The sequence below is a fragment of the Balaenoptera physalus genome (genome assembly GCF_965194825.1).
Source record: "Balaenoptera physalus genome assembly, chromosome: 1".
Lineage (NCBI taxonomy): Eukaryota > Metazoa > Chordata > Mammalia > Artiodactyla > Balaenopteridae > Balaenoptera > Balaenoptera physalus.
This window is the reverse complement of record NC_138882.1, coordinates 2,588,865-2,610,855: the sequence shown is the minus strand read 5'-3', so window position 1 is coordinate 2,610,855 and position 21,991 is coordinate 2,588,865. Positions and strand designations below refer to the sequence as shown.

The 21,991-nt window shown below is 60.7% G+C and overlaps 1 protein-coding gene across 4 annotated transcripts; it reads left to right on the top strand.

Moving 5' to 3' along the window:
* Positions 1-623: 623 nt before the first annotated feature.
* Positions 624-19,576, top strand: IGFN1 (immunoglobulin like and fibronectin type III domain containing 1). Of its 4 annotated transcripts, none has more exons than XM_082432350.1 (15): positions 636-988; positions 2,043-2,315; positions 2,967-7,334; positions 7,826-7,950; positions 8,609-8,750; positions 9,090-9,389; positions 9,931-10,230; positions 10,736-10,909; positions 11,775-11,903; positions 13,208-13,528; positions 14,509-14,597; positions 16,008-16,203; positions 16,913-17,221; positions 17,935-18,261; positions 19,113-19,576. In XM_082432350.1, the coding sequence occupies exons 1-15, from the start codon at positions 754-756 to the stop codon at positions 19,130-19,132; spliced, it is 7,308 nt and encodes a 2,435-aa protein (XP_082288476.1). In that variant the 5' UTR covers positions 636-753; the 3' UTR covers positions 19,133-19,576. The 4 variants fall into 4 exon arrangements, 3 of the variants coding, with proteins under 3 accessions (XP_082288478.1, XP_082288476.1, XP_082288477.1); XM_082432351.1 differs by having other exon boundaries at positions 637-988; positions 13,226-13,528; XM_082432352.1 differs by lacking the exon at positions 17,935-18,261 and having other exon boundaries at positions 629-988.
* The last annotated feature ends 2,415 nt before the right edge of the window (positions 19,577-21,991 follow it).

Genomic DNA, 21,991 nt, shown 5'->3' with positions numbered 1-21,991 from the left:
CCTACTGAACATCATAGGTCAACCCAGCCCTCCTTAAACATGCTCAGAAGATTTGTATTAGCCTAGAGTTGGGCAAAATTATCTAACAGAAAGCCTATTTTGTCATAAAGTGTTGAGTATCTCCTGTAATTGATTGAATACTGTACCGAAAGTGAAAAGCAGGTGGTTGTCTGGTACAGAATGGTTCTCAGTGTGTCGGTGATGGTATGATGGCGGGCTGTCCGGGAGCTGGGGCTGCACTGCCCAGCACTAGCCTGGGAAAGATCAAAATTCAAAATTCCGGGTACAGTTTGTACTCAATGTGCATCGCCTTCGCACCATTGTAGAGTCAAAAAAAATCACAAGCCAAACCTTGCAGAGCAGGGACCGTCTGTTTTCAGCAAGTAGCCAGTCGTTCCAGGGCTTGGCTAAGGTGGGTGTGTGCATCAGTCGCTGGTAGTAATCTGGTTCCTCATGAATGAATGCCTGGGGACCCGGCCACCCCTGCTCTTTCCCTGCCCCTGCTCGGGTAGGAGCTCTGTTCCACCTGCCGCAGTGCTGGCTCAGCAACCTCGGGTGTCTCTTGCGTAATCTCAGCAGATCATTTACAACGTGGTAAGAGCCATGGATATTCCTAGAGCATTTCTTTCCCTCCACCACGTGCTCTGGGCCTCCACCCTGCCCCTCTCCGCCCTACCCCTTTATCGTCCAGCGGTGTTGGTGTTGTTTGGTGCCAGGGCCAGTGGGGAACACGGCCGGTCGTCGGCAAGCAGGATGGGAGCAGGAGGTGCTGTGGACCCACTGAGGCCCTGGACCCCCCTCTTTCTCTCCTGGCCTCAGGAGGGCGAGATGGCCCCCTGGGGCTTTGATAGCCAGACCAAGCACTGCCTGCAGCATCTGGGGAAGCACTACCAGTTCCAGATCCGAGACCTGCGGCCGGAAGATGCTGGCATTTACCCGGTCAGGGTGCAGGATGCCGAGGTCTCCTCCACGGACCTGGAGGCCAGCGGTGAGTGGTCTGCCCTGCCGAAGTCTGAGTGGGGGAGGCCCATTCCGGTTCCCTTGCGGGGGGTAGGTGAACGTGACATGGCCCCCCTCGCAGCTGGGGAGAGGAACGTGTACCCAAATGGTTAAATTATGATGATCCCTTTTCAAAATCTTGGTCCGAGGTGTGTGTCCTCCTGGTGCTGGGCTGGGCTCCACTGAGGGTCCCAGACGTAGGGCACCTGGCCCTCGCCTCGCTCGCAGGCTGTCCATAGCGTCCACTCACTCTCAGATCAGATCTGCCCAATTCTACGGCCTCCTCTCTGGCGCGGGTCCTCCCCTCCCACGACCCCCCAGCAAGAATCTCCACCAGGTCGGCACGCTCCTGCCCTGGGCAGACCCCTCCCCTCCCTGCCTCCCATGCCCACACCCCACCGGGACTGTCCCTTCCCCCCTCATCAAGCTCTGTCCCTTCCCACTGCCAGCCCCCCTACCCCTGGCCCAGCACCTGACAGCTCAAGGGACGTTGGAGGGAGGAGAGGCTTGGGCCGGGCAGGTAAGTCATAGAGAACGAGGCTAAGTCAAGGTTGAAGAAGAAGGAGGGGGTAGACCTCCAGCTGGCCTGGCGTGGTGGACGGGGAAGGGGGCAGGGCTCTGGGGTCAGCCAGACCGGGCTGTGAATTCCGTCTGGACCACGTCTTAGCTGGGCAAGCCATACAACTTGTAAAGCCTCAATGTTCTCACCTGCAAAAGGGAAATAATAACGCCTGCCTTGGAGGTGGTCGCGAGGATTAATCAGACGGCAGGCATAAAGCTCTGTGCCCAGCCTGTTGGTTCCCTTTCTGTACCTACTTGCCCCCAGACAGAGCGGTCAGATTTAGAATTCCAGAATTCCAGAGCCCGAGTCTGACTGTTCACAACCTAATTATAACTCCTCACTTTATGTGGGGAAACTGATACCTGGGGTAAGGCGTGACCTGTCCAAGGTGACAGGGAGCTGTGGCTAAGCTGGCCTGAGCCGGGCTCGCTGAGCCCCCAGCCCCCGGCGTCGGGTCACGCTGTGTCCTGCTCCCCGGCAGCCGTCCTGCCCCGGGTGGTGGTCCCGCTGGCTGGTGCCCGCTGTGAGAAGCAGGGCGATGCGGTCCTCGAGGGCACTGTCTCTGGCCCCTGCCCCAGCGCCACCTGGCGTTTCCGGCCCCGGCCGCTCCGGCGGAGTGACAGATACGAGGCGCTCGTGCCCACTGATGGGCTGACCCACCAGCTTCTGGTGAGAAGGGCCTGTTTCTCAGACATGGGCCTCTACTCCCTCGGCGCCAAGCTCCACGCCTCCAGCGCCTGGCTGCTGGTTGAAGGTGAGTGGGCCCCCCACCCGGTCTTTCCCCGCCTCTGCCGCGGTGGCGAGACCTCAGGGCCCAGGGTGGGCGGGAGGAAGGCCCCTTAGATCTCTTCTCGATGCCTGCAGTGCAGGCCCTTCACGGCCAGCCCAGCCCTCCTAGTGGCATCTGCTCCATTGGGCACAGGTCCAAGATGGCCCGAAGGTCCTGGACAGGGCTTGGGACAGTGGCCCAGGTCCACTGTGGATGAGGAGCCCCTGGGTCAGGCCAAAGAACACCCTTAAACACCCCTAGGGTTCTGGGTTCAAGGCGATCCTAGGAAACTGTAAATTGGACATTTGTAAGGCAGGCAGTAGGGCAAGTAGATGTTTTTAAAAACCAGCCACCTGCTCATGGCAAGTGGCTTTTGGCTTCTGTATTTTCTCTAAAACTCCTCATGAACCACCTAGCAAACTGGGGTGGCCTCGGACACAGGACTGGGGGAGGTGATGATGGGATTTATCCACCAATGAGCTGCCACATTCTGGCTTCCTCTGGAGATGGTCGGCTTGTTTCCCTGCTGGGGAAACTGAGGGTCAGGCAAAGCCGCTGGGGTCCGAGAGGCGCCTTGGCCTGAGTTCACAGGTCTTTTCTCTTGTCTTTCTCTGGGGGCGTGACCTCTCACCAAAGCTGGGAAGGATAAAAGCCTTCTGACCGCGAGCGCTGACCACCAGCAGCAGGTACAACGAGCCCAGAGCCCAGAAGATTCCAGGAGCATCCGTGACGACGGGGGGAGACTCAGAGAGCAGGACCCTACAGGGAGCTCCCTCCAGGGGGCCGGGCTGGCTTCTGGGCTCACAGCCGGCCCAGACAGAGGTGGCCTGGGTGGGCACGGCTACACTTTGATGGGGGACGAGGAGGCGGCCGACTCAGCCTGGGGCCCCAGACCGGCAAGAAAGGGCTTTCTGGAAGAAGGGGGCAGAGTTACTCCTCTTGGTGAAAATCAGCTCCATGGAGAGGGACGCAGGGACAGGAGCCTTCCAGGGGGCTTAGGGGAGGGCCTAGAATCAGGGCTGGGCCTCGAAGGGGACCAACAGCAAGGTCGTAGCAGCAACAGCGAGGGGGACGGATGCTCTGGGACGGCAGGAGGCAGGAAGGCTGGGTCCCGGCATCCTCAGGCTGGAGGGCTGGGGCACAGTGGGGCAGGGAAGGGGCATGGAGAGGACCCCAGGAGTTGGCTGCCCAGACTCAGCCAGGAACAGCCCTGGGACGCTCAGCTGGGACCTGGGACCAGAGAGCGGGCCCCGCAGGGATCCCAGGCTGGTCACGTGGGGTGTCGGTCAGAAGGGGAGGGGATGGAGATTTTGCAGGGGCAGAGCCTGGATGAGGTGGGGGGAGAGGCTGGTCTGAGTGGGGAAAGGGGGAGAGGAGTGGCAGGGGCAGCGCAGGGCAGCGGGACCGGCCTGGGGGACAGCAGGGGCCACCGCAGGGTGGGAGCTCCGGGGGCCCTGGAGCCTTCCAGAGGAAGAGGTTGTAGCTCCATGGCAGGCAGGGGCCCTGAGTCCTGGGGCTCTCGGAAAGGTAGTGATGCTGCCCATGGGGACTGGAGGTGCTCCTTGGGGTCAGGGGAGTCTCCAGGACAGACCTCTGAATGCAAGGACTTCCAGGAGACACCGATATCTGGTGGCGGGAACATCCCCCTGGGGCATGGGGGCCCTGAAGCCAAAGCTGGGTCTTCACTGCAGGAGGCAGGTGATGGAGGCCCACGGGGGTCTGGGGATGGGGGAAGGGGCTACAAAACTAGCCCTGGAGGCCCAGGGGGTCCCGGGGGCTGGGAAAGGGGCCCACAGGGGCTCAGGGGAAGGGAGGGCCCGGAGACGGCAGGGACCTTCGGCGAGGCAGAGGATGGCTCCAGCAGCCTCCAGGATTCCCGAGCCTGGACAGCCGGGCAGAGGGGAACAGGGGAGGCGGGCAGAATAGGGTCTGAGGGCCCAGGCCCTTGGAAGGACACACCGTCCAGCCCCAGCAAATCCGGGGCCCACTGTGGGCCTGGAGTGCTGGGGTCTGGGAGGGGGCAAGGGGGTGAGGGGGGCGGCCAGGTGGCTGGGCTGATGGGGTCTGGTCGGGGCGTGGATGCCAGAAGCCGCAGGTTAAGAGGGCCTTCGGGCCCTGGTGGGACACTGGGAGACACGGATGGGTTCAGAGGTGCAGGGGCCATGGGGTCTGAGCCAGATTTCTGGGATGGACCACGGAACTCCAGGGAGAAAGGACCCGGAGGTGAGATGGGCCGCGGGGATGGCGCAGGAGGCTCGGGGGTGACAGAGTCTAGATTTGGTGATGGCTTCGGGGACCCCAGGGGAGCAGGCCTTGAATACGGCGCTGGTTACAGTGATGGCTCAGGGAGGCCGGGAGCCGTGGGGTCTGGTCGTGCTGGTGGCCGAGTCGCCTCTGGGGCCCTTGCGGGAACAGAGTCTGAGGAAGGGGGTGGTGACAGGCACGGCTCAGAGGTGCCCGGGGGGATGTGGTCTGGAAACAGAGATGGTTGTGGTCCTGCCGGAAGGGCGTCTGAGGGACTTGCTCGTCCCAAGGGTGGCTTGGACGGCCCTGATGGAGGGCCCGTGGGTGACGCCGGGATGTGTGCAGAGTCCGGGGGTGCATCCAGAGGCTGGGGGGATACTGGCCCTGCAGGAAGGCATCATCCTGATGGCGGTCTGGGGAGTCCGGGGACAGCGGGGTCTGTGGGGCGAGGTGGCCTCAGGGCCTCGGCCACAGTGGAGACTGTTGGGGAGGGACACACAGGGGCAGAACCAGGGGGCTCGGGGAGAATAGGGCCTTGGGGTCAGACTGGGGCTTACGGGGGCTTCAGAGCCCCGGGGGCTCTGGGGGCTTCTGGAGAAGGAGGCCACGAAGATGGCTCTGGGGCTTCAGGGTCTCTGAGGGCAGCGGGCAAAGTGCGAGATGCGGATGGAGCCAGGGGCCTTGGCGCTGGGGCCTCTGGAGATGGAGCCAGTTATGGGGATGCTATCTGGGGCCCCCAGGCACCAGCTCCTCACGCGGGGGTGGCCTCTGAGAGCCCGGGGGCTGATGAGTCTGGTAAAGTGCTGGGCTTTGGGGACGGATCAGGAGCTGCAGGGCCTCTGCCCACCGGAAGCAGATCAGTTTACGGAGGGGGGTCGAGGGGTCTTGAGCCTGGGGGGATGGAGTCAAGGGGTGAGGCAGGCTTTAGAGATGGTTCAGGAGGCCTTGGAGGGATTGGTTCAGGGGCTAAGGCTGGTTATAGGGACGATTTAGGGGGTTCCGGAGGAACTGGTTCACGGGGTGAGGCAGGTTACAGGGACGGTTTGAGGGATACTAAGGGAATGGAGTCAGGGAGTGAGGTAGGGTGTAGGGGAGCCGCAGGAGGATCTGGGGAGATGCGGCCAGGGGCTGAGATGGGCTGCAGAGATGGTGCAGGGAGGTTTGGAGGGACAGGCTCCCCAGCTGGAGTGGGAGGTGAGGGTAGACCCGGAGGCCAGGAAGCCATGGCACATGGGTCAGTATACTGGGCAGCCTCAGAGGGGTCTTTCGGTGGCACAGGTCCCAAGGATGGTCCGGAGAGGGCCAGAGGGACGGGGCTCGTGGGAGGGGCAGGTGCTGGGCTGGGCTCCGGGATGGCTGCGAGGCCTGGCACCGCAGACGGTACCGCATATGGGGACGGGCCCAGGGGCCCAGGGCTCCTGGAGATCCACGGAGGCCCTCAGATGCTTTCAGATGGGCAGGGCTCCAGGAGTGGTTTGGGGGGCTCTGGACCCCCAGGCACCCCTGAGGCATGGGGGGCTGTTGGCTCGGATGGAAAGTCAGGCATCAGAGGGTGGCAAGGTAGCTCTGGGCTCCCAGGGTCCCCTGGGCACAGAGGGGCTCCCAGTGGGGAGGGAGGGTCTGCAGGCCACGCAGCGGGTGTGAGGGCTTCTGGGATTCCTGACGGTCGGGGGGCAGCGCAGGATGAGACCTGGGCAGGGACAGCTGCTTGGGAATCCGGACATGACCAGGCCTTCTGGGAAGCAGGTCCAGGGGCAGCAGACAGGGGTCCAGCGGCTGGCCAGGGGGCATTGGCACCTCAGGGTTCCGGGGCTGCACAGCTGGGTGGCGGGAGGATGGGGGCAGGGTTGGGGGGCTCAGCAGGTACAGGCCAGGGTCTGGACAGCAGCCGGATGCCCGGGGAAAGGGGCAGATCCATGTCAGGGTCTGCTGGTGGGCGCGGAGAAAGCCATGCTTGGGGCCCAGGCTGGGAAGACCAGGGGTCTGGCCAAGACAGCACAGGTGCCAGGGACCGGCCCCCAGGCTCCAGGGCTTCAAGCTCCCTGCAGGAGGAAGATGCCACTTTCGGGGGGACCCATGAAGGGCCACAAGCCTCGTGGGGCGGGGACGGGGCTCCAGGCAGAGAGGAGGCCGGTGGGGGGCAAAGCCCAGGGTTCCTGGATGGCAAAGCTTCAGGTCTTGGAAGGAGCAGGGCTAGCGGCCCAGGGGACTCAGGTGTCCCGGGTAAGGGGACTTCTGCTGGGAGGGAGAATGGCTCCACCCAAAGGCCTGGGGATTCGGGACGTCAGGGAGCCTGGGAGGGCCTAGATGGTCCCTTCGGCAGAAAAGACTCTGGAGACGGGTCACAGGGGACCCAGGGGCCTGGCTCTCAGCGGGGCACAGGACAGAGGGGAGGAAGGGGCTTCCTGAGGGAGCAGGAGTCCCCGGAGGCTAAGGATGGTACGGTCCGACGTCCAGGGGCCCTAAAGGAGTCTGGCAGGTCAGAAAGGAGGCTCGGCCCGTACAGGAACAGGACTCAGACGTGGTCCAGGGTCGAGGTGGGAGCAGCACAGAGATGGGGAGCAGACAAGGCCAGAGACCTGGGGGAACCGCCTGGAGGAGAGGACGGGCGGTGCCCAGGGAAGCCCCCCAGCCGTCCTGGCAGCAGGAAGGCCGGCAAAGAGGGCGGGTCAGACGTCCACGGCCAGCGGACGGACGCCACCCGGAGTCCCGGATCCAGACACAAGCCTGGCGCTGGCGGTTTCTCCGAGGAGGCCCGAGGTAAGTGCCTCTCAGCTGTCCTGGCTCCTGGCTCCACCCCTGGACACCGGGGTGACTGGGCCGTTCCCAGACCCAGGAGTCTGTTGCTATCAGCGACCCCCATTTCCAGGGATCTCTTCCCAATTCAGGAGGCAAACTCTTCCTCCTTGTGTGGGTGGGATGCGGGCTGCACGGGGCTTGGAGCCCTTCTGGTACCTGTCTTGACGCCCTGTGTCCAAAGCACTGGACTTGTTGAACTAACTCGCTGTGGGTCCCCCAGACGTCGCCCTGTGTGACTCAAGGGCCCCTCATCTCCCTGGCCCCCCAGATCCCCTGCACCAGCTTGGGCCGTGCGGAGAAAACCGGACGGTCTGGCCTCGCTGGCAGGACGTGTGGCCTCCCGGGGTACTGGCCTGGCTGGCAGGACGTGTGGCCGCCCGGGGTACGGTGGGAGGCTGGGCGGCAGGGGGATCCTGGGCGCCCGTCCTCCACACTCCCCCGTGCCTCTCCAGGCCCTACAGGCCACTTCTCCCAGGGCCTGGCTGACCTGGAGGTGCGGCGCGGGGAGGCTGCCGTGCTCTCCTGCACCCTCACCAGCGACCTGGGACCCGGAGCCTGGTTTAAGGATGGGGTCAAGGTACCGCCCTCCACCCCCTCCTTACCAACCGGTTTGCGGGGAGGGATGAGTGAAGCAGAGAGGAGTAGAAAGATTTTTCACTCTTCCTTGTACCAACGCGCCGACTCTGCGAGAAGTTTAAAGGGCCGACAGCTTGGTGCGTGTGAAATAAAACCGGATTTTTAAAGTGGGCGTGTCTCCCACTCACCCCTCCCTGTACATGCCCCTGGCCCTCCCTCCACATCCAAACTGCTTTCCTGCCCCAGCACCTCTGGAAGTCTGCCTGTCCTTCAAGGCCGGTACGGGGGGACGCCTCCTCGGCCCAGCCAGACGGGCTCTCGGCTCCCTGAACAGCCCTCGACCCTTTAGCTGTCATCTCAGCAGCGGGTAGCCAAGGGCTCTGGAGCAGGGTCTTGGCGTCCACTGGACCGGGCTGACCCCAGTGCGGCCATTCACCGCGGACGTGGCCTCTGCTTTCCTCGCCTGTAAAATGGGCTAACGGTGGTGCCCACTTCACAGGTCGTGGACAGTTAATGAGACACTGAAGGGGGTGACTGGCTCCAGCCGAGCGCACGATGAGCGTTGGGTTCATTCCCGCAGCTGCCTTAGGAAAGGCCCTGGCCCGCGGTGGGAGGAGCTGGACGGGGCGGTGACCGGTCCTCTGTGGCCTCGTTCGCAGCTCAGCGCCCAGGACGGAGTCGCCTTCGAGCAGGACGGGTTGGCGCACAGGGTCCTCATTGCCCACGCGGAGGGGACCCAGGCCGGGAGGTACAGCTTTGTAGCCGGCGACCAGCAGAGCGAGGCCACGCTGACTGTCCACGGTGAGGCCCGGCCCTGCCCTTTCCCGCCAGGCGGGCTCTTGGCCGGCGACACACGCCACTGCTGAACGCCTGGACGTGTCGCCAGCCTGCAGCCCGTGTCGAGCCTCACCCTCGGTCGAGGGGATGGCTTTAAAAAGCAACCCACACGCTCCCCATTCCCGTCAGCACGTCCTCAGAGAGGTCCGGCCCCGTCTGTCCTGCTGCAGATGAAGCCCCTGGGTCCCACCTGCCCGCCCTCACGAGGCGGGGAGGGGGCTCTGTCTCTGGGCCCTTCCTTCCCCGCCCCCAGGTGCCCGGTGCCCACCGTCTTTCACTCCTCGTGCCCTGTCCTCTCCCCAGACCCCCCGGTCATCGCTCCCGACGTGACAGCGAAGCTGAGGGAGCCGCTGGTGGTCAAGGCGGGGAAGCCAGTGACCATGAAGGTCCGCTTCCAGAGCTGCCTCCCGGTCCAGGCCACCTGGAGCAAGGACGGGGCCGAGGTGGCCGGCGACAACGGCAGAGGGGCCCAGGTGGCGGTGGGGGACAGCTTCACGCGGCTGTGCCTCCCCAGCGCCAGCAGGAAGGACTGCGGCCAGTACAGCGTGACCCTGAGGAGCAAGGGCGGCTCCGTGCAGGCCGAGCTCACCCTGCGAGTCCTAGGTGCTAGCCTGTCCCCAGCCCTGTCCCCGGCCCCGCGGAGCCCTCCCTGGCAGCGGGGCAGGCCCTGTGTGTGTGTGTGGGTGTCCCTGGTATTAACCCTCACGTGCATGCTGTGTAAGATCCAAACCTACCCCTAGCTGTCCTCGCCCCTCCTCAGACTGGTTTGGAAGGAGCAGTTTAGACAAATAAAGGGCTGGGCTCCCACTGCGGGGAGACGGGACACGCGTCTCTGCAGCTGACACACCAGGCCCTAGGGGTGTCGCTGCGGTGGGTGATGGCCCCCAGACCTGAGCTGTGCCAGCGAGGTGGGACTGCCTGTGGCCACAAGGCAGTGCCCATCTGGGCTCGGGGCCGGTGCATTCTGTGTCACCTTCCGGGGGGTGTGCATGTCGGGGGTGGAGACCAGGGACGCCGCAAGGTGACGCCCACGCAGGACTTCCAGCCCCGGGCAGGCTCGTCTGCTGATGAGGGGAGCCCAGCGCCCCTCCCCGGCGGCTCCTCTGACCCTCCTTCTCCTCCTGCTCCTCTCGGGGGTCCCCAGACAAGCCTCAGCCCCCACAGGGCCCCCTGGAGGTGCAGGACGGCCACGGGGCTGGCGTCTGCCTCCGCTGGCGGCCCCCAAGGGACGACGGGGGCCAGGCCCTGCAGCATTACGTGGTGGAGAGGCGGCAGGCTGGCCTCAGCACTTGGCTGAAGGTGGGCGAGCCCCCTGCGGACAGCACCACCTTCACAGATGCCCAGGCGGAGCAGGGCAAGAAGTACAGCTTCCGCGTGCGGGCCGTGACCGCGGAGGGGCCTGGGGAGGCCCTGGAGTCCGAGGAGGTGCTGGTGGCTCCCGAGGGTGAGAGGACAGCCTGGGGCCAGGGAGGGGACGTGCCGGGCTCCCCACTGTGCCCAGAGACCGGGGGCCACCAGCCAACACCCTGGGGGTCTCGAGGCCCTTCGAGAGCCCTGTGAGAGCCTCACCCCAGCTTCTCTGGGACCCGGCGGCCAGATCAGCAAGCAGGATGTGCGGGGTCTTCTCCAGCTGTGGCTCTGGGGGACTGGGGGTGGACCGGCAGAGCCGCTGTCTCAGGCCCCTGGGACGGACTGGCATTGTCCTCCATCTGGAGCATCTCCCAGGGCCTCAGGGCTGAGGGGCCTCAGGGCTGGCTCTAGTCCCCGTGCCACAGTGCTTCCCTGTTTCCATCACTCTTGCCCCCAAACTTCAGGCTGGCTCAGGCCCCGGACATCCCAAAGAAGGGATAGCATGTGGCTGGCCCCAGAGGCCCGCTCCTCCACCAGGACCCCCCGGGAGCTGGCGCCTCTCCCAGCCCATGACTGACCAGCACCCTCTCTGCCCCCAGTTCTGCCCGGGCCCCCTCCCCCACCAGTCATCCTGTCGGCCTCCAGCCAAAGCATCACTCTGTCATGGACGGCACCTCGGGGCCCGGGCAGTGCCCACATCCTGGGCTACCTGATCGAGAAGCGCAAGAAGGGGAGGAACACCTGGGTGGCAGTGAACCAGCAGCCCGTGCCTGGTGAGCAGCCTGGGGGTGGTCTGCATCGTCCTGGCCTCCAGAGCCTCCCTGGACCCCCGGCCCGAGGTGCTGTGGCAGCATCAAGCCAGATCACTTTAGCGTGAGGGTCTCACTGGTGGTGGTTTACCTCCGGGGGCAGTTGGCAACATCCAGCAATTTGGGGCTGTCACACTGCAGGGGGAAGATGGGGGTGGCCTCTCGTGTGAAGAGGCTGAGACGCTGCTGCTCGTCCTTCGACACACAGGGCAGTGCCCTCCCCCCCAGCCCGCCCCTTCCCCAAACGAAGAACTGGCCCAAAGTCTGGTTTAACAGAAGTCTCATGCGCCAGCAGCTCACGTTTCTCTCTAACGTGAGCTTTCTCATCCGTATGACGACGGGAGAAGTGGCCCCGCCCCCTGAGTAGATTCCAAGAAACTGCTTTCTGAGCCCAGAACAAACTCAGAAAAGCCCAAGCCCGGGCTAGTAGGAGAAAGAGGGGTTCAGAGCTCCAGGCAGGCTGTGCTGAGTGCCAGGCTGTGCCCCCCGGAGCCTCGGCCTCCCGTCTCTGGAAAGAGGGCCATGGACTGAGGACACCTTCTGTACCTACACTGCTGAGTGGTTCCGTTTTATTTAAATAGGACAGCAGCTCTAATGCAGAGGGAACCAGAGCCATGAAGGCACTTGCCCGAGACTTCCCAGCAAGTTAGTGGCAGAACCAGACAGGGCTTCGGACCCTGAGACCCTGAGCAGCACGCTTCTCCCCTTGGAGAGGACAAGTCATAGCCGGCTGGGGGCTGGGGGGCAGGGAGGTGTAGGGCCAGGCTGGTCTCATCCAGGCATCGCCCGGCCCCATCAGGCGGGACTCACGTGGGTGGGCTTCCCACAGAGAAGAAGTGGACGGTGCTGGACCTGAGGCAGGGCTGTCAGTACGAGTTCCGGGTCACAGCCGTGGCCCCCTCTGGCCCCGGGGAGCCTGGGCCCCCATCGGATGCCGTCTTTGCTCGGGACCCCATGAGTAAGCGGAGCGCCAACCCGGGAGAGGGTGGTGGCAGTGGCAGTGGCGTGAGCAGGCCGGGGCAGTCCCGAAGGAGACATCAGGATGGCTGGGGGATAAAGGTTGAAAGGCCCTGAGGGCGAGGCAAAACTTAGGGGCCCCTGGAGGCTTACGGTCCTACACTGAGACCAGACAGGCCCAGGAGCCAGAGATGGGGATTGGGAGACTCCTTCCCCCGGTCAGCCCACTCACCTGGTCCCGTCCTGTAAGCATCCACTCCCCGCAGTGAGGGGGCATCACCCCTGCAGGGAGGGGGTGGTCACAGGGGGGCCTCACCATCGGTTCTCCATCCGGCGAGCCTCTGCTCATCCTCACCTGCGGGGGGCTGGCATTGCGTCAGGAACCAGGTGCATCCTTGGGACACTTCCGGTCTAGAGCAGCATTACCTGTGGTCCACGTGTCCACGACAGGCAGCCTAGGACATTTCCAAGCCCTACAGAAGAGAAACCTGCCCTGCTTTGTTTGATCCAAATTTCCCAAATTCAAGCAGAGAATACCTTTTCCACGAAACACCTGTCAAAGCATCCCTCCACGGCCTACAGCGGCTCTGTGCGCCTCTCCTGAGCTCTTACCCTCATGAGCCCGCTGGTGACAAGCCTTGGGGGAGCAGCATGTTCCTGGCCCTTGTGGATCGGCCAGGGGCATCCTTCCGTGTCAGCTGGGGCCTGGGGAAGTGGCCGTGGGGCCTGGAGAGACACAGGGAGTCTGGGGGGCTGGGTGCCCAGGGATTGCCCCCAGGTGGTTCCCCAGGTTTGGAGGCCAGAGCCCTGGACCGCTGTGCAGTCTACAGAGCCCTTTACATATCTCACACCTTTGTTCTGAAACCCTCGTGGGTGGGTGAGCCTGTGCTGTTATTGTTCCCATTTTACAGGCCAAGAGCACAAAGTATGGACTAAGTACTTGACTAGGAGCTTAATGCTCACAACAAAAAGAGAATTCTAGTCTTCAGGGATGTTGGAACCTAAGGACTCATCGATGAAAACAGCAGATTGGGGGAATTACGGAAGGACAGTTAGGGGAAGGGGGTTGGCGGGTTGGCGAGTGGGTGGAAGGGGTCGGGGAGGCTTCCCGGAGGAGGCGTGCTGGGATGGGTGGTGCAGACTGAGGAAGAGTCCGGGGTAGAGTAAGGGTTTGGGTCCAGGCAGGTGCTTTAGCGAAGCCCGGAGGCGGACCCCTAAGTGAAAGCAATCCCCAGCCGCCCACGGAAAACCAGTGAGTGGCCACCGAGGGGCCTCCCTCAGGAGAGGTGACGCCGCTCCTGACAGCCCGTGGTGCCTGGGCAGGACCCCCCGGGCCCGTGAGGGATCTCCGGGTCACGGACACGTCGCACACCAGCATCACCCTGAGCTGGGCCCAACCGGACCCTCAGGACGGGGACGAAGCGCTGGGCTATGCGGTGGAGCTGGGCGACTCGGCCAGCCTGCAGTGGAGTCCGTGCCACGCAGGCACTGTGCCGGGCACTACCTACACAGTCAAGGGGCTGCGGCCTCGGGAGCGCTACTCCGTGCAGGTGACAGCCGTGAATGACGGGGGCCGAGGCCCGCCCACTACCCTGGACACGGTGGTGCAAGCCATGCCCATCAGTGGTGAGTCTACCTCCCTCCTCCAGTCCAGGCCCTTCCCGGGGAGGGCCTCTGAGCTGCATGCATGCGCTAGCTGAGCCGGGACCCCCCCCCCCCCTCCCCAGCTTAGTGAAGTGTCACGTATTGGGCGCCTAGTAAGAGCAGGGCACTGGGCTAGGCAGGCCCTTTCAGAAATGCATTTTCATTGTAACTCATGAAAATCCTACGAGGTCAATACTATCCCCAATTTACAGATAAGGAAACCGAGGTCAGGGGTACACTGCCCTGGGCCTTACCACTGGTATGCAGCAGAGCCCGGGTGCAAGCCAGGTGACTGACCCCAAAGCCCAGGCTCGCTCCGGAATTCTTTGCTGCCACCCCAGCGTGGCCTGAGAAGGCCGGCTGCCCCTCAGCTCCCGAGTTCACGTCAATGCAGAAGATGCCCCCTTCCCTGTTACCGGAAGGTGGGCTGTCTTTCCCCGGGGGCGTTAACTGCTGGAGCAGCTGACCTGTCTTTGGCCCAAGCTGACACTGGGCCATCCCAACAGACCCCAGCTGTCCTTGTGATGATAAGGGAGACATACAAAGAAAATCACCCTGAGTCTTTGGCCAGAACCCAGAGCCCATCCTGGCTCTGCCCCAAATCCTGGGCTCTGGGGCCACTTCCTGCCTCAGATGGGTAATTGTTTCATCTGCAAAATACAAGAGTTGGGCTAGTTTCTCACCATCCCCCTCCGTTCCAGCCTGACCCTAAGGCTGCCCCTGACGGCTGCCCTTTCTCAGCCCCCATCCCGCTCCCCACCTCCCCCAGCCCTGCGGCTCCCCCCAGGATTCCCCTCCAGCCCCCTCTCCAGTTCCTGCAGGGCCCCCTGTCCGATGTCCAATGGGGTTTCAGCATCACTGGGCTGGCCTAGTGTCTAGTCCCCCTGCAGCCCCGCCTGGTTGGTGCCCAGGGCTGGGGCCCAAAAGCAGAGGGAGGTGACAGGCCACCCCGTGTGTTCCAGTCTGTCCCAAGTTCCTCATGGACGCCAGCACGAAGGACTTGCTGACGGTCAGAGCTGGGGACACAGTTCGTGTGCCTGTCTACTTTGAGGTGAGCACATCTACTGGGCTGCAGCAGGCAGTCTCAGCCCTGTGGGCCTCCTTTCTTCCCGGTTCCTTTTTGGCCCCTAGTCAGGGACCTGCGCTTGTGCTGGAAATCAGGCCGCATAGAGAAGGGGAGAGGAGGGGAGGGTCCTCCTGGCAGGGACAGCCCTCCCCTGGAAGCTGGGTGGCCACTCTGCTCCTGTCCACGGCGCCCTCTGGTGGTAGCTTCCGGCACTGCACCTCTAAACCCGCACCCCCTCCCCCCACTTCTCCACCTCAAGTCTGGGAAGGGTGCCTGCAGCGGGGTGATGCCCCTTGACTTCAGAATGTCTGTTGTGAGAGTACGCAGCCTGTGTTTGACTCAGGGTGACCTCAAGCAGCCCCACCTGTCTCTGTACGTGTAGCACAGCAGCCATTGTAGTTAGAAGCACAGGTGCCTGGATTCAAATTCTGACCTCATGGCTCACTAGCTGTTTGACTTTGGACACATATCTTAACCTCTCTGTGTTCCGACGTCCTCATCTGTCAAGAGAGGGTATTAATAGTAACTTATCTCAAAGGGTTGTTCTGAGGATTTAAGGAATTAATACTTGAAAGCACATAGATAGTCCTGGGCACATGGCAAGTACCCAGTATGTATTATTATTATTGTTGTTGTTGTTAAAATCATCATCATCTGCGTGGGAAGCTCATAGGTGGCGGAGTCAGACTCAAACCCAGATCTAACTCTAAATTACATGTTCTTAACTATTAGACCATAATCATGACGATGATAATGATGACAAAAATATTTAAGACACGCCAAGCGTTTGCTCTGTGTTGGGCCCTGTTCGTATCGTTAACTTCTTGGGTTCCCAGACGAGCCTGTGAGGTAGGTCACTTTTAGCATCCCCAGGTGCCTCTGCCGCCCAGAGCTGAGGGTCTCATGGGAGTTGGTGGTGCAGCCATCAGGTAGCTGGACTGGTCCTCCCACCCTGGTCAGGGTCAGGCCACCATACTCTCCCTCCTGGACTATTGCAGGGACCCCCAAGTCATACCCCCCCTTGGCACCCCAGCCTGGGCACCAGGGTGGTCAGCACTCCCCTCCCACGAGTCCTCCCCACTTCCACCCGCCCTCGCTCCCCCAGCCCCGTGAATCCAGATCTAATTCCTGGTTAAACCTTACAACAGCAGTTCGTGGCTCACAGAGACACAGGTGAGATGCAGGTGTCTGTACGGGTGTGAGGTGCAGGGCCCTTAACGTGTTTGCAAACACCCCCTTTGCAGCCTCCTCTCCTTTCCCCCCACCCCTGCTCCCACCGTGGCTCTACCCGGATGCTCCTCTCAGGATGCTCTTCTCACACGTACACTTCAGCCCAGCTCAAAGCCATCGCTTCCACAAAACTCCCCTCTCACCTCTCCTTCCTCTGTGTCCCAGGCCGCCTCCATGCCGGACGTGACCTGGCTAAAGGGTGGCTTGCCCTTGCCTAAAAGAAGCGTGACCTCCGTCAAGGATGGCCTCACCCAGCTCCTAGTCCCCGCGGCCAGCCTCGCTGACAGCGGCCTCTACACTGTGGTGCTGAGGAGCCCGCGGGGGGAGGAGGCCACCTATAGCTTCCGCCTCAGGGTGGCAGGTGAGGCAGGCCCGGGCTGGGGCTGGACACGGCTGGGCCGCTCCCCAGAGCCTGGTGGGCCGCTCCCCAGTGCCTGGTCACAGGTCTCGGGGATTCCACCCGCCTGGGTGTGCCCATGACCACACCCTGACCCTTGTTATGCGCCCGAAGGGAGAAAGGAGGAGGGGCTGGGGAGGGGGTGGGTATCACTGTCCTTCTCTGGGGGGGGGGTTGGGGACAGTTGAGCACAGCCCTCCCCGGACCTCTGTTGTCCCTCGTTTCGGGTCAGTGAGCGGTGACAGTCACCACCATCACATCACTCCAAAGAGCGGTGGCAAGAATTGTCTGTGGTCCTCCCCTGGGATGAAGGTGGTCTCCCCCAGCCCCAGCCCCGGAGGTGTTTCTGAAACACAGAAATGATGCGCAACTAACAGTGGGAGCTCTGTAACTTGGCCTTATGGAAGCCCCCATTCTGTTCCTGTGTCATTTTACTTACAAGACAAAGTGAATTAAAATGAGTCTTTTTGGAGGTTTCCCCCCCTCTAGCAGTAACTGCAGAACTGGCCCGGTTCTCTCTGGCTCCAGCCCCCTGCCTGGCGAGACCGTGTCTCCAGGGCCCTGGAAGAAGTGGGGACCACGGGCGGGACTTGGGGACCTGGAAAGACTCAGGGCCCTGGGCAGGGCCAGGTGGAGCACTTCCGGCTCCAGCCTGACCCCTCTGTCCCCGCAGCGCGCCCACGGGCCCCGGGGCCCATCCTCCTGCGGGAGGGCGCGCTGGGCTCGGTGATCGTCGAGTGGGTGCCGTCCCCGGACGAGGCCGATGAGAGGGCCGCGCCGCTGCACTACACGGTGCTGACGCGCTCCTCCGCGCACGCGCCCTGGCGCCCCGCGGCCGAGCGCCTGCACACCTGCCGCTTCACCCTGGTGGACGCCCTCCCGGGCCACAAGTACCACTTCCGCGTGGTGGCCAAGAACGAGCTGGGCGCCAGCGAGCCCTCGGACACGCGCCACCCCTGGGTCGTCCCGCGGCAGCCGCCAGGTGAGCTCCGCGCGGAGAGCGGCGGGGACGGAGGCTGGGAGGGCGGGGACAGCGGAGAGCGGCTGGGAGGGCGGGGACAGCCGCCGGCCCATCGCTCTTCTCACCTCCCGTCCCGCCCACCGGCCCCCGTGTCCTCCGCGTCTCCGATTCAGGGTGCGTCTCGCTTCTTCCGCGGGGAGAGCGCGAGGAGCCGGGGCTGTCTGCGGGTCCTGGGTGGCCTCTCAAGTCAGTGGCAGGCGAAAAGGTAGACAGAGACCAGTGCTTCTCCGAAAACAGAGTCTTTTACAGTCAAATAGATGCGAACCTTCAAAGCAGTTGCCAGAAAAAGCAGGCCATAAATCAGATGCTCGTTTTCTCACTTTCACGAGTTTCTAAAGTAGAAAAATGTCTGAAAGTTTCCACACCAAAATGCTAGCTGCGGTCATCGGTAGGTAATTGGTTGTGCTTGGTTTTGATTCCTTCTCCTTTTGATTTCTTGTATGTTCCAATTTGTCCACACTGAGTGTGTGTTAGCTTGTAGTACAGAAAAAAAAAGTCCAAAAATTATTTTAAGAAAAGGATAAAGAATGAGTAGAGCAGCTTTGGGGCCAAGTTTGCAGGTGAGACATGGCAGGAAGGTCCAGGCGGTGCCCGAGTTCACCAGGAGCTTGGGACTCGCCGCAGCCCTTCTCTCTTTCTGACCCTCCTCGCTCGCCTGCCGGTTTCCACCGCAGACAGGGACACGGTGAAGGCTCCCAGCTACCAGGAGCCCCACCTGAGCCAGAAGCCCCGCTTCCTGGTGGGCCTGCGGCCCCGCACGCTGCCCCTGGGCTGTGAGTGCTGTATGACCTGCGCCGTGCAGGGCTGGCCGCCGCCCCGCGTCACCTGGTTCAAGGACGACCAGAGCCTGGCGGGCGACCCCGCCGTGTACAGCACCGACCTGCTGGGCGTGTGCTCCCTGGTCATCCCCAGCGTCTCGGCCGAGGACGGTGGCAAGTACAAGGCGGTGGCCGAGAACACACTGGGCCAGGCCGTCAGCACCGCCACCCTCATCGTCGTGGGTGAGGCGCTACCCGACAGGGGGGTGAGCTGGCGGGGAGGGGAGAGGGGGAGGAGAGCCAGAGACGCAGCTCCCGTCTGCCTTCAGGGAGTCCGTCTAGAGGGGTGGGCTGGAGTCAGGACAGCGCGGCTCTCCGCCTGGCTCTCCGTGAGCTCTGTTATTTAACCTCTATCTCCGGCTCTCCTGGGGCCTTGCTTTGCCCATCGCAGTGGGCCAGATCACTGGTGAGCAGCTCTCGGCTTTGAGGGGCTACGTGCCACCCACCTAAGCTTCCCAGAATGGCCTTGCGACCCATTTTGAATGAGAGAGAAAGAGGCTCGTTCTGAGTTGCACCTTCATAAATACGTCCAGAGAGGGACACCTAGTGCCCCAAGGCCACCCTAGTTCTCTCATGGGTATTCCCTTTTTCAGTGAAGCAAATAATGTGTGTTAATAAGAAAACTAGCATCTTGTTTTTTTTTTTATTGTTAGAGTACATTTCTTTTATGTTTTTAATTTTTATTTTATATTGTGTTAGTCCCCAAGAGCATCTTATATTTTGAATAGTTAAAAAAAAGAAGTAACTCCTAAACATTTTTAATTAATTGGGAATGACGTTTGTGCAGCAATGGCCCTTTCAACCCCAGGCAAGGAACGTTTCAAAGTGCCCAGCTCGTGTGCACACCTATCGTTTGGGGGAGGTTACGGTAACCCAAGGGGCCAGGGAAGAACTTTGCCCAAAGTTGGAGAGCACGTGATGGCTGTGGATCTGAACCCACACGCCCGTGGCAGGGCCCCCAGGCCTGACCCCCTGCGGTGTCACGTTGACCTTCAGGACGTCGAGCCGGGATCCTGGTCCTCTGTGTCTTGCAGAATCTAGCTCTGAGCCCTGACACCCCCTGGGATGGCCCAGCCCGGCCCCACAGCCTTGGGATGAAGGCAGATCCTCGACGGTTCACTCCTCACACCGCACTGGCCTGGGGAGGCAGTCCCAGAGGATGGACGATGCTGGCAGTGCCCAGAGCCCCAGGGAGAGGGGAGTGAGGGGGCAAGAAGGGGGCATTCAGCCTCCCAGGCCCAAGCTAAGTCACGGAACACGATGGCAGCGAGCCTCCTGCTTGGGCGAGCAGAGGGGACTGGGTGTGTCTGCAGGATGGAGGCCAGATCCCTCGGGGGGAGGGCAGGACAGGCTGGGCCTGAGTGACCACAGTGAGGGGAGAGCACGGGGGTCCGAGGACCTGGGCGGGAGCCGGGGCTGGAGGGCGTGTGTGTGTGTGCTGGGACAGCTGCTCTCTGTATGTTGTTTCTTTATTAAAGCATTGGCTAACACTGGCAAACCATCTGCAAGTGAATTTGGGGTCTGCACGCTGGGGGGAGGATTCCCAGTGCAGAGCCTCTGTGCCAGGCTCCAGCGGGGGGTGGGCTTCTGGCTGGAGGGAAGAGCTGGGTCAGAACTGGGCTCTTCCGCATCCCGGGGCTGCGCAGTCAGTTCCAAGGGTGGGAAAGCTGGGAACGTTCCGAGGGTCTGTGTGGTGGAGAGACCGCCCCCACCGCACCCCACCCCCGCCCCCGCCCCGCCCGAGCCCTAGCCCTAGCCCATGTCTCCTGCACGCCCCTGTCTGGCCAAATCCTGCTCAGAGCGGAGGCTTCCCTGGGTGGAGTCTGGGCTGGGAAATAGCACTCCTGGGCGGGCTCTGTGGGTCCCAGCTTGCCCCTCCACAGTCCCATTGCCCCGTGTCACAGACAGGCCCCGTGTCACAGACAGGACGGGATGCTGTGCAACCCACCACCTCCACCAAAAGCTCTGGTCCTCCTTCACCTTCCAGGCCTGGCCCCTGAGCCTCCTAGGCTCCCGGGAAGTAATATGTATCAAAAACTTTAACATGTATAAATCTCTTGATGATGCAGTAATTTCATGTCACTGCATGTATTGTTATGAGGGCAAAATAGGGACATTTTCCGAAAAACAGAAATGGAGTTTGCCACCAATAAACTCTGAATAATTTCCATTTTATACTTCAGACAGAAGAAAAATGATTTCTAGAGATAAGTTCTGAGATGCAAGAAAAAATGATCAGCAAAGATATTTTAAAATATTTGGGTAAACAAAAAAATGCTGGCTGCAAATAATAGTAATAATATCTACTAGGATCGACTAAAATATTGGACAAAAATTAGGTGTAATTTAGGAGAAGAGTGATCAGAGGTAAAATATGCTAGAATATTATTATTCTTAAACTTTTGCACCTATTAACAATAACTAGAGTTAAGCCTAAACTAATAGATTCTGAGTATATAGCTTCCAAACAAAATATGGAATGAGAAAGATAATTGCAATCAATCAAAAAGAGGGCAAGTAAGGAGGAGAGGAAAAAGAGGAGGGGGAGGAGGGGGGCAAAGGAGGGGGGACGTGAGAGGAGGGGGGAGGGGAGAAGAGGGGGAGGAGGAGGAGGAGGGAAGAGAAACAGAACTCCTGGGACAAATACGAATAAATAGAAAATATATCAGTAATCACAATAAATGCAAGTTAGATTCTCCAGTTAAAAAATCACCAGACTAGGGCTTCCCTGGTGGCGCGGTGGTTGGGAGTCCGCCTGCCGATGCAGGGGACGTGGGTTCGTGCCCCGGTCTGGGAGGATCCCACATGCCGCGGAGCGGCTGGGCCCGTGAGCCACAGCTGCTGGGCCTGCGCGTCTGGAGCCTGTGCTCTGCAACAAGAGAGGCCGCGGACAGTGAGAGGCCCGCGCACCGCGATGAAGAGTGGCCCCCGCTTGCCACAACTAGAGAAAGCCCTCGCACAGAAACGAAGACCCAACACAGCCAAAAATAAATAAATAAACAAATAAATTAAAAAAAAAAAAAAAAAAAAAAATCACCAGACTAGAGTTTAAAGAACTAGCTGTATCCTGTTTACTAAGATACACTTAAACACAGGACCCAGAAAGGTGGAAAGGAAGAATGAAAAAGATATTTCCAGTAAATACTAGCCAAAAACTAAGACAAAAACAAAACCCCCGATATAACTACATTATATGTAGCACATAAATAATTTTTAAAGCGAATGCCATTACTAGACATAAACGGAGTCACTGCAAAAGGTTAAAATGTTTACATCACCAGGAAAATATAACAATTCTGAACTGGCATGGACCTAAAAATAGAGCCCCCAAATATAGATAAAAATATAGCCACAAAGCATCTAAAGCAGAAATGGACAGATATACAAGAAAAAGTAACAAAATGTGTCTTTAAACAATGATTCAAACAGATAAAAACACACAATGGAAAAGAGGAAAACATTTAGAACTGAATGATAAATAAAATGAAAACTACACATCAAAACCTGTAGGATCCAGTGAAAAGCAAATGCAGAAGAAAATTTATAGCTTATATACTCACTCTGAAAAAGAAAAAAAAGGCTCTAAACCAATAAGAGAAGGATCTGTGACAGACAGTTTCCCAGCCTCCCAGCTAGGTAGGTCATGTGACTGAGTTATGGCCCAGAGAACAAGGGACAAGTGATGGGAACTACTTCCGGGCCTGCCCCCTTAGGACTGGCTGTGCAAGCATCCCTTCTCTCCCTTCCTTCAATGCCCAGCTTGATGCCAAGCATTCTTGCAGGACACTGTAGCTCTAGAGGTCGGTGGAGCCACTGACCAAAGGACCCCTCACTCCTGAATGATTCCAGGGAGAACAAGTCCTCCAGACCAGCCCGCCTTGGGCTGTGATATGAAAATTAACCTGAACCATAT

Excerpts from the sequence above, each read along its gene's own strand:
- IGFN1 (XM_082432350.1), top strand. The coding sequence starts at position 754 with ATGGGAGCAGGAGGTGCTGTGGACCCACTGAGGCCCTGGACCCCCCTC. Across the intron at positions 989-2,042 it reads CACGGACCTGGAGGCCAGCG|CCGTCCTGCCCCGGGTGGTG; the intron begins GTGAGTGGTCTG and ends GCTCCCCGGCAG. Across the intron at positions 2,316-2,966 it reads CGCCTGGCTGCTGGTTGAAG|CTGGGAAGGATAAAAGCCTT; the intron begins GTGAGTGGGCCC and ends CTCTCACCAAAG.